The 19,354-nt window shown below is 43.5% G+C and overlaps 1 protein-coding gene across 3 annotated transcripts in view; it reads left to right on the top strand.

Moving 5' to 3' along the window:
- The window catches only part of CACNA1A (calcium voltage-gated channel subunit alpha1 A), a 262,064-nt gene that overhangs the window by 167,410 nt on the left and 75,300 nt on the right, over positions 1 to 19,354 (top strand). For all 3 annotated transcript variants that reach the window (XM_054976850.1, XM_054976848.1, XM_054976849.1), the window contains exons 27-28: positions 17,551 to 17,688; positions 18,765 to 18,966. In XM_054976850.1, the coding sequence (XP_054832825.1) occupies positions 17,551 to 17,688; positions 18,765 to 18,966 (340 nt within the window). The remainder of the gene's footprint in view (positions 1 to 17,550; positions 17,689 to 18,764; positions 18,967 to 19,354) is intronic.

Here is a 19,354-nt window from a genome sequence, read left to right on the forward strand (position 1 = left end):
TGTAAAACTGTAAAATTCTTCTCTAGCACCACATTTCAGTTGAATCAGTTTTCTTTCTGTCAGCTTTCTTCACTATTCAGCTTTCACATCCATACATAGTAATGGGGAATACCATAGAGTGGATTAACTTGTCCTTGGTCCTCTGTGACACATTCTTGTCCTTAAAGATCTTTTCTAGTTCCTTCATGGCTGCCCTTCCAAATCTCAATCTTTTTCTGATTTCTTGCTCGCAGTCTCTTTTGAGTGATGATTGAGCCAAGGAAGAGGAAACCTTTAACAATTTCAGTTTCTTCATTGTTAACCTTAAAACTGTGTAATTCCTCAGTAGTCATCATTTTTGTCTTGATGTTCATCTGAAATGTTGCTTTGGCACTTTCTCCTTTAACTTTCATCAGTAGTAATTTCAGGTCTTCATCATCACTATTTTCTGCCAGTAACGTGATGTCATCTGCATATCTCAAATTGTTAATGTTCTTTCCACTAATTTTTACTCCAGCTTCTTCTAAATCTAATACAGCTTTCCTTATGGTATGTTTGGCATGTAGGTTGAACAGACAAGGAGATAATACACATGCTTATCTGACACCTTTACTAATTGGAAACCATTCTGTTTCCCCATGTTCTGTCCTAACAGTAGCCTCTTGTCTAGAGTACAGGTTGTGCATCAAAACAATCAGATGTTGTGACATATCCATTTCTTTTAACATCATTCATAGCTTTTCATGATCCACACTGTCAAAAGCTTTGCTGTAATCTATAAAACACAAGTTGATTTTCTTCTGAAATTCCCTGGTATGCTCCATTAGCTGTTGTAAATTTGCAATGTGATCTCTAGTGCATCTTCCTTTTCAGAATCTAACATGAACATCTGGCATTTCTTGTTCCATAGATGGTACAAGTCTTTGTTGTAAAATTTTGAGCATTACTTTGCTTACATGGGAAATTAATGCGATGGTCCAATAGTTGCTGTACTCTTTGGCATACCCTTTTTTTGGAATTGAAATGTAGCTTGAGCATTTCTAATCTATGGGCCATGGTTTTGTTTTCCATATTTGTTGACAGATTTTAGTTAAGCTTTTGATGGACTCAGTTTCTGTAGCTTGAAATAACTCTACTGGTATACCATCTACTCCTGGTGATTTGTTTCTCCCATTTGTTTTGAGTGCAACTTTCACTTCACTTAGGCCGTTTTCACATGGCTATGTGCTCGAGAGATCACACGAAACTCACGGCATAAAAGCATCTTCCTAGCATGATTTCCTGGCACGATCTCATTTAATGGCACTTTTTCTGACATAATCAGGTCATTAAAAGGGATTGTGCCTGGAGATCGTGCTAGGAAGACACTTCATGCCGTGAGTTTGTGCGATCTCCAGGGGCGCATGTGAAAACGGCCTTTGTATGATTACAGGTTCTTCATCAAAAGATTCCTCTTTGAAGGAATCTGTCATCTTTCCATCTCTCCTGTATAGTTCTTAGAATTATAGAATCACAGGGTTGGAAAGAACCTCTAGGGTCATCCCTCCCTCCCTCCCTCCCTCCCTCCCTCCCTCTCTCTCTCTCACACACACACACACAGTGACCCCAAATTGCTACCTGCTACCCCAAATTACGACCCCTGAAATTGCTACCTGACCCCAAGATTGCGATCAGCCTTACCCTGGGCATGTAAGAAGAGGCCACAAGAACTAAGCACTGATGCAACCCTTCCTGCCCCTTCTTATAATCTGCCTAGGTTCATAGAATAAGCATCTTGACTGTAATGTTTCCATCTTTCCTTTTTTTGTCCTCTTTGGATACAGTATTTCTGACTTGATCTTTCCCTTTGAATTTCTCTTTGATTTCCTGGATTTTGCTTAACAGATATTTTGTTCTTCCTTTTTTGTTGTTCTCTTCTATTTCTTTGCACTGGTTATTATAATATATCTCTGTCTCTTTATGCAAGTCACTGAAAAGCTGCATTTAGAATTCTGATTCTATTTCTTTCACCTTTAACTTTTGCTTTTTATCTATCTTTAGCAGTGTTAAGAATTTCATCAGTCATATATCTAGGCTTCTCCTTTCTTTTGGCTACAGGAATCGTCTTTGCATGTTCTTTGACAATTTCTCTGGTTTCAGTCCACAGTTCTTCCAGTTCACAATCAATTAAAATTAGTAATGGAAATCTGTTCTTTACGTGGCCTTTAAATTCTTCAGGAATGTTATTTAGATTATATTTTGGCACTGTGATTTCTTTAGTGTTTCTCTTCAGCTTTATTCTGATTTTTGATATTAACAATTCATGATCTGTACCACAGTCAGTTCCTGATCTTGTTTTATTAGAGAGAATACAGCTTCTTCATTTTCTGCTTCCAATTATGTAATCTATTTGATTCCTGTATTAGCCATCCGGTGATTTCCATGAGTAAAATTGTCTGTTCGGTTGCCTGAATCATGGTTTGCAATGAACAAGTCATTGGCTTCACAGAATTCTTTGAGTCACTCTCCTGCTTAATTTTGTAATCCTAATCCAAATTTTCTGACAATGTTTGATTCTGCTTTGTCTTGTACTTTTGCATTCCAGTCACCTATGATTATTAGAATGTCTTTTTTAGGTGTATGATTAATCTCTTCTTGAACACTTGCATAAAAGCTTTCAGTCTCTTCCTCTGCCCTCTGGAACATAAACTTGAATGATGATTATGTTGATAGACCTGGTAAAGACAACAGCAAGGGTAGGAAAAATAAGAATCCTGCAACCAAGGGGTTAGAACAAAAAAAGAATTTTTAAAAATTATACAATGTAACTATAAATAAGAATTTTAAAAATACCAGTATAAAATTTAATAATCAATTAGAAATACATAAATTAGATTAAAAACCTCCAGATTATGGTTCTACATATCAGTACTAAAACTTTGTGTTATACCTAATAAAAATCACTACTATACCAGAATAATAGTACATACTCCCTCTGAGGCGGAGGACATCTTGGGTGATTCCCACCATCCAATCAGGGAGGCAGGAACTAACTTTCTTCCTCTTCCTGTCTAGCCCGTGGGACCACCCCTCTCTTCAGTTCTTTCCTGCCTCCAGGGAGAGCAGTTCTATGCTAGGCTAGCTCTGCTACCTACATTCTATTCTTAACTCTTAATCTATCTAGTCTGCTTAGCTTCTGCTAGATTTCTTTTACAGTGCCTTAATCTTTTCTATTGCCTACTTCTTTCTACTATTGACTGCACTTTTTTACTGTGCCTCCTGTCCTTTGTCTTCTTACTTTCACTTTCCTTTTCCCTCTTTTGAGGGGAAAAAGGCAAAAGAAGCCATGGCATCTAGGGAGTCTTCAGACTCAGAAGACAGCTTCTTAGAACCGACAGCAGGTTGCTCACATGGAACCGTCCTGCCAATGGCAGAAATGCAACCGGCCGGCGCCGGCAATCCTCCAAGGCTTGTGCGGCCCCCCGGCAAGAAAAAGCCTCAGGCTGAACCTAAGCCTCCTAAACGGCTCCGTCTTGATTGCTGGGAGGCAGAAAAGGCAGCGCGCCCCATCCAGGTGGCTGAGGGCGACGCTGATCGGTGGAGCTCCATTTCAGCGGGAAACACTGCAGTGGCAGAATCTTTCTCGTGCAACCCCGAAGGTAGAAAAGGCAGCGCGCCCCATCCAGCTGGCTGAGGGCGACGCTGATCGGCGGAGCTCCATTTCTGCGGGAAATGCTGCGGAGGCAGAATCTTTCCTGTGCAAACCTGAAGGCGCGGTTGCCATTCTCCCTGTGGGAGAAGATCATCTGGAACAAAGAGGCACCATGCAAAGCTCCAGCCGTGATGGGCCTGAGGAAACCGTGAGTCACCCTGACAATAGCCTGTCCCCTGCAGTCCTGTCAGCCATCCTGTTACTTTGCCAGTCAGAAGCACCTTGTTCCTATAAAGATTCCAGGAATCTCCTTAACCCCTGGTGCCATGTGAATGGGCCCATGCCAATTGCTGGCTGGAGATTTTACAGCAGGCCTTTCCCCTTTGGATTTAGCCCTGCCTTTACAACAGGATTTAGCCCTGCCTTTCCCTGTCAGATGGGTAATGTATAAAGGGCGCAAATTTGCTGGTGTCTTTGGACCTTTTAACTCTTAAGACTAACCAGGAGGGAGGAAATAGTGGTGTGGGTCTACCTCCTCCTCCCTCCATGAGTAAGGCTGTAGCTCTGTGGAAGAGCTTCTGCTTTGTATGCAAAGGATCCATTCCCCATTAACTCCGGTTTAAAAGATCAGGTAGATGAGGGGGGAAACCTCTTCCTGAGACCCTGGTGACCTGCTGCCAGTCTGAGGAGATAACACTGACCGATGGTCTGAGTCAGAATAAGGCAGTTTGTAATGTTTATCAGTTGGGGATCCCCACGGAGCAGGGAGATCGCCCTCAGATAGAGTCTGTAATGACAAGGAGAAGGATGAATCCCTTCAGATGTGGAAGAGGAGGAAATATCCCTACCAGAACAGTCAGCCCAGCTTTCTGAATCTGAGGTCTACCAGTATTTACTATCTAAGACATTCTCAGCCTTAGAGCTGTAGAAATTACCCTTGGGGGAGTGGGAACCTTAGACTGGGAATACCAAATCCAGCCCAGGGTAATAAGAGTCTCTTCCTAGTGAAGGTTCTTCAGAAAAGGTCCTCCCATTTCCAGAATATTTGGGGAGAGGGTTCAAGGCTGGGTGGTCTAAACCATACGCCAATTAATAATCCCCAAACTTGGTCCCAAAAGAAAACGAAACAAACTATACTCACTACCTTTTTTTGCTATGAGTTGTTGCAGGTCCTGCAATGGAAACTCCAGTAGCTACACTTCAGTCATCTGGGCTCTGGCCAGAAGATGGGTAAGGATCAGATAAGAGGAGAGAGGCCATGCTAACAAGAGTGTACGAGGCCGTGACCATGGCTATTAAGACTACAGTTATTGTCTCAATTGCTTCAAGAGTGACAGGAGTATGGATCTGGAAACTGATCCAACTCCTCCTGTACAACAATAGCTGCCCCCGTTGAAAGGGCAAACAGAAATGTATGCGCCAATACCCTCAAGACAGACGTCATCCTGGATACATTTACCTTTTTCTTCCCGGATTATGGTCTGGACAGCAGTTGCAAGCTGGCACGCTTGACTAAGAGCATGGCCAGCAGATTCACACTCTAAAAATATTGTCCTGGCTTACCTCTTTCAGAGAGACAAGCTATTTGGGGATGCCCTGGGAAAGATCTAGATTGAGACCTAGGACAGAAGAATGTGTTGCCAGAAACTCTCATTCTGAGAGGTGATCCATTGGCCCTCAGCTTTTTATTCACAACACACGCTACTAAGGTCCAGACAAGATTCCAAACGGCCATCCTGGGGTTAATCTAGGCAGCCCTTTAATAAGGGGGGTCCTTTCAAGACCCCACTTGTAGTATAGTGGTTAAGTAACTGAGCAGTGATGCAGTACTCTGCAGGTTCAAATCTCAATGCTGCTATGAACTTGCTACATGGCCTTGGATAAACCAGTCCTCTCAGTCCAACCTCTCCCAGATCTCTAAGACAGGACTTGCTAGCTGTCCCTGTGAGAGACCAACTACTCTTTACCATCAAGCCTAGGTTGACAGGCAGGCAGGCCTTACAAATAGTCTCACAAGGAAATTCCATAAAATTTTGAAAGCTGCCCACCAGAAAGGGGTCTACTCAATCTTCTTCTCAGTCCCTAAAAAGAATAGGGACTGGAGGGTGTTATTAGCCTCAAGTTTATTGAACAAGTTTATCAAATCGTATCACTTCTGAATGGAGACTCTACACTCAGTCGCAGTGACCAATCAATCAGAGGAACACATAACATCTACAGATCTCACAGAAACATACCTCCGTGTACCAATTCTGACAGCCCTTCTCGCAACACTACTGAAACTGATAGGTTTGCTAGTGGCCATCTACAATGCAGTACCTTTGGGGTCATCTATAGGCAAGACCACTTCAGACCTTTCTTAGATCTCATTAACAACAGATCATGGAGAAGACAGATCTTTCCATTCAGATACCACTTCAGATCAAAACCCATCTGAGCCAAGGTCACCAACCCAATGCAAAGCAAAAGATTCATGACCCCTCAAGAACAACAAATATTTACAGGAGTAAGAATCAGGTTAGACATGTCTTCCTATCAATGACTTAGAAAGGTGAGCAATTTGTCTGGCCCTGTTCCAATTCAGAGATCTGTATGGACAAGGTTGCAGACAAAACATATATAAACAAGCAGGGGGGAATCAAGACCTCGAGGCGACACAAGGTGGCAGCAAGGATACTTACCTGGGAGGATGGTCACCTAGCTTTGATCAGAACTGTATGCATCAAAGACATATTCAATGCCCAGGCAGACTGGCTAAGGGGACAACAGGGGAATAGTCCCTCAAGAAACATCTCATAACATTGCACTTCGCAACACCTCATGGTCCTGTGTGCGTCCCAACACAGCCATCAACTACCAGGGTACATGACAAGATTTGTTCTACCAACAAGCAGATGCCCTGACATTGCAGTGGCCATTAGGCCTCCTCTATTTATTACTACCCTTACCAGTGACACCAAGCCTTTTCACCCTGCAACAGATGGTGATATTTCCACCTTTCATCCTACTGACCTCTTCGGTCAAGTTACAGCAGGGACAGATTTGGCTCTCTCATTTAGACTTAGTCTACTTAACCGTGTGGAAATAGAAAGGAACACCTTCCTAAGATGTGGATATGCCTGAGAGGTGGCCAACACTCTCCTAGCATTCAGAAAACAGTTTATGCTCAGAATTTCAAAAAGAGCCCAGTGGCACCTTCGGGAATAGCCAGCTTTGTTGTAGCGTGGGCTTTTGGGAATCACAGTTCTCTTCGTCAGATGCTCAGAATATACAACTCTCTTTGGGAAGCCCTCACTCAGTAGACGTTTTACACAGCCCTGACCAAACATCCATTTGAACCGATCAAGGATGTTCCCCTGAGAAGGCTGAGAATGAAGACTATCTTCCTTATTATGTTCGCATCTATCAGAAGATTTAGTCAGACCTGAACTCTGTATCTTTCCCAATGGTAAGGTGATGCCCCGTACTGTCTTCCAAAAGCGTATTCCAAACTTCATAGTTTGCAAGAGATAAGGCCACCATTTTTTTCTACCTGTACCCTAAATATACTAGGAGAGGCTCTGACACAACCTAGATGTCAGAAGGAGGCTCAAGGCCTATCTGCTCCGAACAGTACAAATTAGAAAGTCAGTCTTACTGTTCTTAAATATATCTCCCCTCAATTTGGGGAAGAAAATGTCTTCAGCAGTGGTAGGTGCCAATAGCAAAACATACACTATTGAAACTCCTTTAAAAACAACAACAACAACAACAAAAACCTCTCTTCATAGAGGTCCCTTGTGGATTGCCAGCTCACTCTTGAAGAGTGCTACTACCAGTGCAGCATTACACAGGAACACTTCTGTAAAAGAAGTCTGCAAGGCAGCAACAAGGTTGTCGGTCTTGACCTTTTTAAGATGCTACAAATCAAATCTATATGATTCAGCAGACACTAACTGTAGTAGAAAAGTACTGCAGTGCATGATCATGGACGAAGACCACATCCCACCCAGAAACTGGAAACTGCTTTGGGAGCACCCAAGATGTCCTCCGCCTCAGAGGGAGAACGGACCTTTGGACACTTACCGTGAAGGGTCCTTCTCCTCTGAGGAAAGGAGGACATCTTGCCCTCCCTGGGTCTCCGTCCTTCTCTACCCTGCTGCCTCATTCTTCTACTTCCTCCGGGTTAAGCTTTATTTACAGTACATGTTAATGCAACAGGTGTTTTTTCTCTCAGTATTGACAGTTGCTGAATGATAAATTCAATGTTACTGCTTTGTGGAGTCACCTGAACTGAAGAGAGGGTGGTCCCACAGGCTAGACAGGAAGAGGAAGAAAGTTAGTTCCTGCCTCCCTGATTGGATGGTGGGAATCACCCAAGATGTCCTCCTTTCCTCAGAGGAGAAGGACCCTTCACGGTAAGTGTCCAAAGGTCCGTTTCATTTCCATATGTACAGAACCAAAAACCGGATGCGTTTTGGCCCAAAGGCCTTCTTCAGTGGTATGAAAATTTCACAAACACCACCCCATTGGGGAAGGAGATATGTCAAATTTAAAAATGATATCTGGGAAATTTACCTTATATAGCCAGATCAAGAATATGAAGTTTAAGATTGCGTGCCGGATACCGATGAAAGACGAAAAAGAAATATGCCTACACATCTCATCTATGTGCTGTGAAAGGGGGAGGGGGAGCATGATGCAATAGTATGAGTAACCATGAGATAGAGGACTACCTCTGGAACAATCGCTTTAGCTCAAAAGGAATTTCACCGTATTATTTGGCAGCCCACTATACCAACAATAGATACAGTGTATAAAAAACACAAAGAATACCATGAGAAGAAAAAGACAAACAATGATATCCTTTATACACACAACTAATCAATTTCTTCATTTAGGCCTTTAGACACCAAAGTTTCCAGTGTGAAAATCCAGAATGTCTCCCTTTTCTTCAGAAGCTGAAACTGTTGTGAAGACTGCACCTGCAGTTTCTCTGTGACCCAGAACAATTTCTTAATCAGTTTCCCAAGGCCATGAAATGCTTAACCAGTGGAGACTGCAGTTTTTTTCAGTCTGATGCAGCTTGTGTGTTCTGAAATCCTTATTCATACAGGACGAGTTGTAAAACATATATATAGCAAATTGCACGATCATTGGATACAGTAAATAATGCCTTTGGAGTTACAATTAACAGAAGATCTAATATATTAACTGTTGGTCTTTGAAGAATTTTGAAACGTGTTGGTTTTAAGACAAAGACCACAAACAGTGCAATTATCACATGGAAAGTTATCTTTTGGAATTCCACTACCCTCAGTCAGGATATTATCTGAAATATATTCTTTCAGTGTGCTTTTGATAAGCAGATCTTTAAGATTATTTGTTCTCTTGAAAGTAAATAAAAGGTTAGCCTTTTATCTTGGAATCTCTGACAAAAGGTGCCAATGTAGTTCTATTATATTTCTCACTCCTGTAAAGGTACAATCATAGGTCAAAGGGATGACCATTCTGCCTGTGTTATTATTACAGGTCCTAGGTGTTAATAAAGATACTCTGGATGTGTTCCTTGCCTTATAAAAAGTTTGCTTTAGAACTTTAGTGGAATATCCTGTGTCTTTTAACTGGCTCATTAGTATGTTGGCTTGTTGATAAAAATCTATACCCTGACTGCAATTTCTCCTAATCCTCAACATCTGAGAAAAAGGCAATATTTTTTTTCAGTTGTAAAGGGTGGAAACTATCACCAGCTAGAAAAGAATTAGCATCTGTGGGTTTATCTGTGTGTATCATCCTGCCTTCCTTCTTTATCAGTACATCCTAAAAATTAACCCTAAATCTATCATAAGACATTTCAAGTTTAATACTGTTATGTATGGTGTTAATAAACTGACCAAACTGAATAAAGAGATCCTCTGAGCCTTTCCACATGATGAAAATATCATCCAGATATCGTTTGTAGTGGATAATGCTACTATTCCTATAAATATTATCTCTCTGAAGGATAAAGTTGTTTTCTAATCGATCCATAAACAGATTTGCCCGTTCAGGAGAAAATTTAGACCCCATAGTCTTGCCTAAAATTTTCAGAAAGAATTGACCCTGAAACTGAAAATAGGTTTTTCCCCCAGATATAATTCGACTAGTTAACATAAAAAAGACGTGGGTAGACTGGAAAAATGGTCCCTCTTATCAAAAACATCTTGCAATGTGGAATGTTTGTACAGAGAGAGACAAAATCCATAGTAACAAAATAACCTCCTCCAATATCTCCTGGATGTTGTCCGTGTTGTCTCTCAAATAGGATGTGATTTTGGGACAAAGGATTTTTTAAAAGAATCAAGATACATTGCCAAAGGTTCCAAAATAGAGCTACATCCTGAGAAAATAGGTCTGCTAGGGATGGGGAAAGTGCCTTTATGGATCTTAGATAGGAGGTAGAACAGAGGCACTCTGCCCTTAGTTTCCAATAAAAACCATATGTGGACTTATTCAAATACCCTTCCAGGATTGCCTCTTCTAGAATACCCACAAGCTCTTTCTCCGGTGGTTTCTGGGAGTGGGTCATTCCTCACGAATGGGAAGCAACTTCTCCAGTCCAGGGTCAGTCAAACTGAATGATCCCGGAAGGGGAGAGGCTTCCTCGGCTCTTCAGTTTTTTCTGGCTCTGCCTGGCTGCAGGACGCTGACTGTTAGTGCTCCGTTGAGCACACTATCCCAATATACAAAAAAAAGAAGAAGGAAAGAAAAGAGAAACTGCTGCGGCAAGCAGGAGAAAGAGAGCTCGCAGGGGAAGAAGGTGTTTAAACCTTTCCCTCTCACCAGCCTTCTGTCTGAGGGCAGCACTAGCAGGCAGCGGAGCCGATGGCGCTGGGCTAGCCCAGTTTCCACAGCTTGCGCTGAGACTCCCACGCAAGGTTCAGGCTTGGAACCCACCCACCCCTCTTTGTGCCAGAGCCCGCTTTGAGGGACACGGTCGGCAATGCTGGCGGAGGGAACGACGGGCCAACAAGCCTTGCTTCAGCCTTCACACAACCTCTTGGAAGCCTCCTCGCATGCTGCAAAAGACGTGCCGTCAGAAGTGAAAAGAGGCTTCTGAGGCCGAATTTACTTCTCCTTCTCAGGCCCCTTGTCAGCCCAGTTGATTGCTGTGGGGCTCTGCTTTGCACTTCCCGCCCTTTTTATTGTTGCTGCGTATCTATTAATTTGGCGGGAAAAGGAGTGCTAAGGGCTGCGAAGATGGGGTTAGTACCCAATGCAGGGGTAGGGGGCACCGTATGTGAGCTTGAACTCCCTAGTTCCCCAAATTCAGTGTCATCTCACCAGTACCCAGTGGATCCAGTAGAGAGTATGGGGGGGATCAGATGCCACAAGCCAAGAAGTTAACGCCCAAATTCTTTCCTGGCTTAGCTCTGAAATGAGGAAAGAATTTAAAGAGATTTTGAAGGAACATGGTCTTCTCAGAAGGGTCTTCTTTGGCAGATAAAGCTGGCAGACACCCCAAAAGTGCTCACCCTTTGAAGGCTGGCAAACGGAGGGGGATATCCCCTGTCGTGGGCTGGGTCATCACAGGCAGGATAGTCTAGGTCCTGTCCGAGGTCAGTGCACGAGTTCAAAGCCCAGTGGGAGTTCCAAATCCAATGTCCAGAATCCAAAAGCTGAGTTAAGGCATGGTCCAGAGGTCATACAGCAAGGCAAGGCAAGGCGAGGCGAGGCAAGGCAAGGCGGGGCAAGGCAAGGCGGGGCACGGCAAGGCGGGGCACGGCAAGGCGGGGCACGGCACGGTGAGTGGTCACAATCAGAGCAGCATGCTGACGTGTTGCTTCCACGTTCCCTGGTTGTCTGTGGCAGGCTTTTATAGATAGACTGGACTTACAGCCAGCTGCTTGGGAGCTATCCTGTGCTCACTCCTCATCACTCTCAACAAGCAGCTGGCATCTGGCCAGGAGGCGTGCACTTTGCCTCCTTGCCTGCAATTCAGTTCTCATCTTCTGTCTGTGGCGCTCAAAGGGTGGAGGTGAATCTGGAGGGCCGGGGTTGGCTAACTTAGTTTCACCTGCTGGAGCAGAGCTAGAGGGCATTGGTCCTGCCTCAGCTGTTCATGGTGCAGGCTGATCAGCTTCTGTTAGCTCCTCTTCCTCTGAGGAGTCCTTAGCTTCTGGCTGTTCAAGGCTGGCTGCATGGGGCTCCTCTTCCCCAGAGGAGTCCTCCCTATCACTCAGCCCTGGCTGACTCATGACATCCCCCTCCCCACCAGTTGCCAAGAGACATAAAGGGGATGAAGGCTCTTCCCTGAGAGACTCTAGGCCTATTGAAGATGTTCACTCTGATTCTGAGATGTCAGACCTATCTTCAAATGATGAGGAGGGTGAGTTGTCAGAGGAGGAGAAGGACACCATGGCCACTACCCAAGTATGGCTTTTTCCTCAGGAGGTCTATGCCAGACTCCTCCCTAAGGTGTTGAGGGCTCTAGAGATCACTCCTACAGATTCAGACAAAAAGGAGGTTCACTCAACCTTCCCACGTGGGTCTGAACGGGTTTTACCCAAAAAGGGAAGTCATCACACTGGTGGACCACTTCCTGACATTTTTCATGATATCATGAAAGCAGAATGGGAAATACCAGCAAAATCAAAGGCCAATCAACCTACTGTTTCCAAGCTGTCTTCATTCACGCCTGAGGCTGCTAGGGAAATCCAAGTGCCTGTAGTGGATGACCCAGTATCTAGCCTGGCAACCAACTCATTTCTCCCTATAGGGGCAGATGGTTTTCCAAAGGATCCTTGTGATTAGAAGAATTGAACAGGCACTATGTAGGAACTTTGATGCCTCAGCAACGTCAGTTAGAGCTTCGGTGGCCGGATCCTTATTTGCCAGGGCAGTCTTTTCCTGGGCGTCAGAGCTAGCTGCAGCTGAGAGTAATATTCCCAAGGAAATCAAGGATGAGGTCAAGAAAATTGCCCTAGCAATGGCTTTCGCCGCAGATGCTACCATGGATGCCTTCCAGTTCTCTTCTACAGTGATGAGATTCAACGTGGTGACAAGAAGGAACACGTGGTTGCGGAAATGGGAGGTAGATCCCTCAGCCCAGGCCAAGGTAGCAGCAATCCCGTTCAAAGGAACTAACCTATTTGGCGAGGCACTTGACAGGTATCTTGTGGAAGACAAAGAGAAGAAGAAGATGCTTCCATCAAAAAAGAAGGATCCTCAACTGAGCCAGAGATTTCACTCCTTTTGAGACCTCAAGAGAATCTCGAGATTTGGAACCTCCAAATCCTCCAAAGGAGGATGGAAATCTAGACTCAGATCAGACAATAGATCCACCACCTTCTCCAAGTTCAGCCAGTTCCACAAACCACAAAACAAGGAGTCTTCCACATGACTACAGCACCCCAAGACATCTCATCAAGATAGGGGGCAGATTACAGGCGTTTGCGGAAATTTGGCATCAAAAAATTTCAGACAGATGGGCTCTGGACACGGTAACAAATGGATATTCTTTGGAGTTCGAAACAAGGCCACCCAACAGGATCTTCCAACTTCCAAGAAACCCATCCGATCAAAAACATTGTCTTCTACTACAAGCGATTCAACATCTACTAGAAATCAGGGCAATAGAACCGGTTCCACAGAAGCAGAGGAATCAAGGGGTGTACTCTACCTTCTTCATAGTTCCAAAGAAGAATGGAGACATCAGAGCCATTTTGGACCTTCCGTGGCTGAACTGGTTCATAAAGACCCGCAAGTTGTGGATGGAGACACTTTGAACCATTGCGACAGCCATCCAGAAGGGGGAGGTCCTAGCCTCTATTGATCTCTCGGAGGCATATCTTCATATCCCCATAAGGGAGGCACACCGAAGATTCCTACGTTTTGCTTACGACGGGGGGCACTTCCAATACCGGGCACTCCCCTTTGGACTCAAGTCTTCTCCCAGGGTGTTCACCAAGATCCTGGTAAGACTGATGGCCTTACTCAGACTACAAGGAATATCCTTGTTTCCTTACATGGGCGACCTCTTGATAAAGGCTCCTTCTATGCAGAAGGGACTGGAAGCAGTAAAGGTCACATTGGAATGTCTGGAAACACACGGTTTCGTTGTCAACAGAGAAAAGAGCTCACTAATTCCACAACAAAGAATTCTTCACCTGGGAGTCATTATAGACACTATTCAGGACAGGATGTTTGTTTCGCTAGAAGATACAGAAGTTACAGTCGTTGATTCTCTGGATTCGAAGGAACCAATACCAGGAGGTTATGTCCCTAGCACAACTAGTTGGCATGATGGTGTCATGTCAGGATGTACTTCATTACGTCCATACACGCCCACTTCAGTGGTTTCTACTTCCATTCCAAAGAGCCATCATTCACAAGAAGCATGTCGTGGTGAAAGTGCCAAGGAGAATTCTAAGACAATTGGAGTGGTGGATGGATCCACACAGGTTCCTAGTAGGGGTTCCTCTCAGAGAGCCAAAGAGAACAGTGTTGACAATGGATGCCAGTCGATGGGGATGGGGAGCTCACTGCCAGAATGAAGTGGCCTAGGGTCCCTGGTCACAGAACAAGAGCTACAAGAGTATGAACTTGCTGGAACTGAGAGCCATAAGAAATGGCCTTTTACACTTCAGCAGTCAACTGTCAGGCACGAATGTTCTAGTAAGGACAGACAACACAACAGCAAAATCTTACCTGAACAGGCAAGGGGGGACCAAGTTCAAGACACTACACAAGGAAGCCTGTGCCATTCTAAACTGGGCAGAGGAGAACCTCCTATCTCTGAAGGCTGTTCACGTGGCGGGACTTGACAACATCCTTGCGGATCGATTAAACAGAGGCCTAATAGATCAAGGAGAATGGATGTTAAACAGGGAGGTCTTCCAACAGGTGTGCATCAAGTTCAGCACACCGAACATGGACTTGTTCACAAGCAGTCAAAACTGCCAAGTGCCAAGATTCATATTCAGAAGAAGGGACCCCCTAGCTGTATGCACAGATACTCTAAACTGCGATTGGCCAGGACATCTGGTATATGCCTTCCCTCCGTTTCAATTGATACACACGGTACTGCAGAAAATAATAGAACAGAGAGCAGAGATAATTCTGATTGCTCCACATTGGCCCAGGAGGACTTGGTCCCGAGATCTGAGGAACCTCTCAGTAGCGGATCCTTGGTGCCTTCCAGTCAGGAGAGATCTCCTAACACAAGGGCCACTGATTCATCCACAACCAGACACGTTTCATCTGACTGCTTGGAAATTAAAGAAACAGAATGTGTATTTAGTTATTGTTGGATAATAATCCTAAGGTCTGTTGTTGAGTTTGTTATTGTTAGTAAGTAGACTATAGATACAAAGGTGGAGGGGAAGTACTTATCAGTTATGGAGGCTCACAGGAATTCAAAGCTTGGAAAAGAACTGAAGAGCCGAGGAAGCCCCTCCCCTTCCGGGATCGTTCAGTTTGACTGACCCTGCGCTGGAGGAGTCGCTTCCCTTTCGTGAGGAATGACCCACTCCCAGACCACCAAGAAAGGAAGCTTCACGGTGATACTTAAATCTTCCATTCTTAATCATGAAAGTTAGGTTTTCTGTGCTCCTAATATAATGATTTATGTTGTTCAATTGCCTTGATGCCTCATTAATGTAGTCGTCTCTATCCCATACCATGACAGCATCCCCTTTATCTGCTGGTTTGAAAAATAACATTGCTGCAAGTGCACTGTTAGAACAACACTGGTACTTCTGATCTGTACTGCAATCTGAAAAGTGTTTTTAATGGCAAAACTTAATAAAAGTTTAAAGAAAAAGGAAATTATCAATAGCAAATGTTTGTGGTTTTGAATTTTTGTTAACCTGAAGCAGTAAGGGTCTTTGTTCAGCAATGGATGCTAATGAACTGGAAATTATTATAAGGGAGGAGCTTAAAGCCCTATTGATAGAGTAGGGAAAGCAGCATTAATTAAAGTACTAAAATGGATGTGAATGGGTGTAATGAACAAAAGACAGAGAGTAAGGAATAATGCCAACAGTGGTGGTGACAGGAACACAGAGAAGTAATAGGAAGAACGGTATCATCTGAAAAGGATGCAGTGGCTAGAGATGCCTTTTGAGGAAACCAGAATATGTCCCCAGGATAGTACAGTAGTCAAAAGTACCTTGAATGAAGAAAGAACTGGAGAATGATCCAGCGTAGAAGAACAAACTGAGAGAGTATATACCTGCAGAGAAAGTGGCCTAAGCCACAACAAGGCATCAGCCAGTGCCTTCTGAATTCCCATTTGGTAATAAAACCTCTTATTTTGATTCTTCTTACCAAGTGACCGAGTCCAAAAAGGAAAGACAGCAAAGGGTAACACTGAGGTAACATAAGAGATTTACTTCTGACTCTGAGGAGTTAGCCATGTTAGTCTGTAGTAGCAAAATCAAAAAGATTCCAGCAGCACCTTTAAGACTAACCAACTTTATTGTAGCATAAGCTTTCGAGAATCGCAGTTCTCTTCGTCAGATGCATGATGAAGAGAACTGTGCATCTGATGAAGAGAACTGTGATTCTCGAAAGCTTATGCTACAATAAAATTGGTTAGTCTTAAAGGTGCTGCTGGACTCTTTTTGATTTTACTTCTGATTCTGAGAGGTTCAAAAGATTTTGTATCTCTTTTGTACAATAAGGTGCCCTAATTTTACCTTTACATGCATGTGAAATTACCCCCTTAGGCTTCTGATATTGGACATATGGTAATTGAACTACAGCAAAATAGCAGTTACCTGAATCAAGTGAAGGGAAATAACCTTGAGAAAGCTACTAGTGAAAGAGAATGCCTTATGAATGCTGATGGAGAAGTGTCTTGTAGTGGAAGAGGACATTTCATTTGAGTTTATTTTATTTTAGTTATTTGAATATTTATACCCTGCTTTTCACCCCTATGGGGACAGAAATCAGCTAATATTATCAATCTCCTCTCTTCCGTTTTATCCTCATTTTATCCCCTGTGAGGTAGGTGAAGCTGAGAGAGTGAGGGAGTGGTCCAAGCTCACCCAGCAAGCTTCCATAGCAGAGTGGAGATTTCAACTTGGGTTTCACAAGTCTTAGTCCAACGCTCTAACCCTGCTGAACCCTAACAAGATGACACCTCTTAAGGAAATCCATGTGGGATTAGATTTCAGTGGAATATTCTGGGATTCTCTTTCAAGTGACAGCTCGGAATGGTCAATGACTGTGCAGAACAGGATCATGTTATAATCTAGTAAAACTGATAGGGTAAAGGGAGTGAATTGTCCCAACAATACTAGAGTACCACTTTCCTTGGTGATATTCTTAAAAAAAAAAGTCCAGAGGCAGAAGAACACATGAGCTCTGGACTGCGTACCTGGAAGTGCCTTGTTTAAGTCTGAATATGCGCAAGTCTAATGCAGCAGTGAAAACCTATAAGTTCTCTTTCTCTCTGTTCTTGCTCTCTGTCATGTTGGAAAAGCGACAGATCTATTTATCTTCAGCCGCTCTCCAGTCCTCTTAAGTAGAGTGTGGCAAGTCACACATGCTCTATAGCACTCCTTGAGCTGTCACAAGATTTCCTCATCCTGTCAGATTTTGGGTAGCATCTTGGTTGCCTGGGCAGCCCCATTTAGTGTAGCAGCTATCTCTTTGTCTACCACAGCACTACTCCATCTGTATGATGATTTATCCAAGAAACACTCTTCATCTCTCGGTAGGTGGGGACGCATATGATACTGCACCTCCCTGGCTGGGAATCCAGGGATCCCCCTTAGGCAATATAACTTCTGACACCAATAGAATTAACTGCATAAAATTAATCTTATAAAATGAATAAAAGTTATAGATTCTCCATTTATTTACACAGTTTGGAGCTTCAGTCACTTGCACTATAGCAGAGCTTAACTACTTTTTCCAAAGTTCATTGTGTAAGGATGTCCCTAAATATTTGTTATGTATTTCCTTGTCCTCAGGGGAGAGTACCTAGTCTATGAAAAGAATGAAGTGAAGGCTGAGAAACGAGAGTGGAAGAAATACGAATTCCATTATGACAATGTGTTGTGGGCGCTCCTTACTCTTTTCACTGTATCTACAGGAGAAGGCTGGCCACAGTAAGTTGTTCAGGAAAATGGAGCTGTAATAGTATGCTGGGGAGATGGGACATCTGACTGGCTGCTGTTGATGGAGTGCTGGATTAAGTTAATTTTTGCCTGACTCAGCACGGGCAGTTACAATAGTACAATAGCTATGGTTTGCCCTTGCCACATTACAATGCCATCCTAGGAGGAGGGTCAGGTATATGTTCTGTTCTTGTTACACTGACAGGAAATCACTGAAAGTGGTCAATATGTAATGAAGATCAGGATGTAGAATGTTTTGGTTGGAAGTTTATGACTCATGTGGGCCTTGAATCATAAACTTGCAGGACCCTGAGCAGATTAGTTAGGAGATCTGAAAAGGTGACATATGTTAAGGCGTAATTCAGCAGGAACCAAGTGGCAATTTTTGTTCTTTATAGGCAAAATAACAACTACAGCTAAACTACATAAAGAGTTTCTTTTGTGACACATTACTATAGAGCCTTTATGTACTATAAACCTCCAGTGCACAATAGCAGAGGTTGCTTTCACATCTGCAGCAGATTTGTTAGACTGTGCCTCAGTTTCAGAAGTACCTGTGCTTGTACTGATGACCACATTGGAAATTGTTCCAGAGTACACAAGAACATTTGCCTCTTTCTTTATGCCCCCCCAGTGCAAAAGAAAAGGTGGTACTGCTTTCTACCCATCTCTCTCTCTATTCCGCTTGCATTCTGCTATCTGCCACCTATGCTGGTGTTCTAGAATTTTTGGCTGAGACTTTCTGAGCTTCTTATCACTCGGAGATCAATCTTACTAAGCTTTAATAGTCTCTGAGTGATAAGAATCTTAAAAGTTAGAAGGGGGTCATACTGCCAGCTTTGGGTAACAAGCCAAATCTGGCATAAATAGCCCTTGCATAGTAAGTGTCAAGAAAGGTCTTTGTAAGGCTTACTGTCATAAATCTTCTTACATTTAAACATCTCAACACTCTCAGGTGCCGCTGATATTACAGGTAGGGTAGTGAGCATGATGGATCATTCACATGGCTCTTTCTGTTTTCCCTCTGTTTTCTATCTCCATCTCTCCTTGTTTTGTCCTTTCTGCAGAGTCCTCAAGAACTCAGTGGATGCTACATATGAGAACCAGGGCCCCAGCCCTGGTTATCGCATGGAGATGTCCATCTTCTATGTGGTCTACTTTGTGGTCTTCCCATTTTTCTTTGTCAACATTTTTGTGGCCTTAATCATCATCACCTTCCAGGAGCAGGGGGACAAGATGATGGAAGAGTACAGCCTGGAGAAAAATGAGGTGTGGCACATGTTGGGATGGGCAAAGTGCCATGGGCAACATTAAGTGAAAATTTTGTTTTCACAAAGAATAGTGGGAATTTTGTTAAGCCCAGAGAGATTCCCCTCCATTTCTGCATAGAAATTTCAAAATTGTGGTTTGGTAGAAGGATATTTTGATGGATTGGGACAGGGAGAAAGAGAGTTTTGTTAAGACTGAGGGTGTTGTTTTCACTGCACTGAGGCCATGGGAAACAGGAATGAGATCTATGTTAGGAGAAGAAAGGATAAAGGAGGTCCAAAGTGGACCCAAGAGAGTTGGAGATATAGAAGCAGAAGCAATAAGTAGGCATGCCTATTTACTAGATGACCCAGATCTTGAAGCCCTCCTTCAGCCAGAAGTAGAGACC

Source organism: Eublepharis macularius, chromosome 4 (assembly GCF_028583425.1).
Source record: "Eublepharis macularius isolate TG4126 chromosome 4, MPM_Emac_v1.0, whole genome shotgun sequence".
Lineage (NCBI taxonomy): Eukaryota > Metazoa > Chordata > Lepidosauria > Squamata > Eublepharidae > Eublepharis > Eublepharis macularius.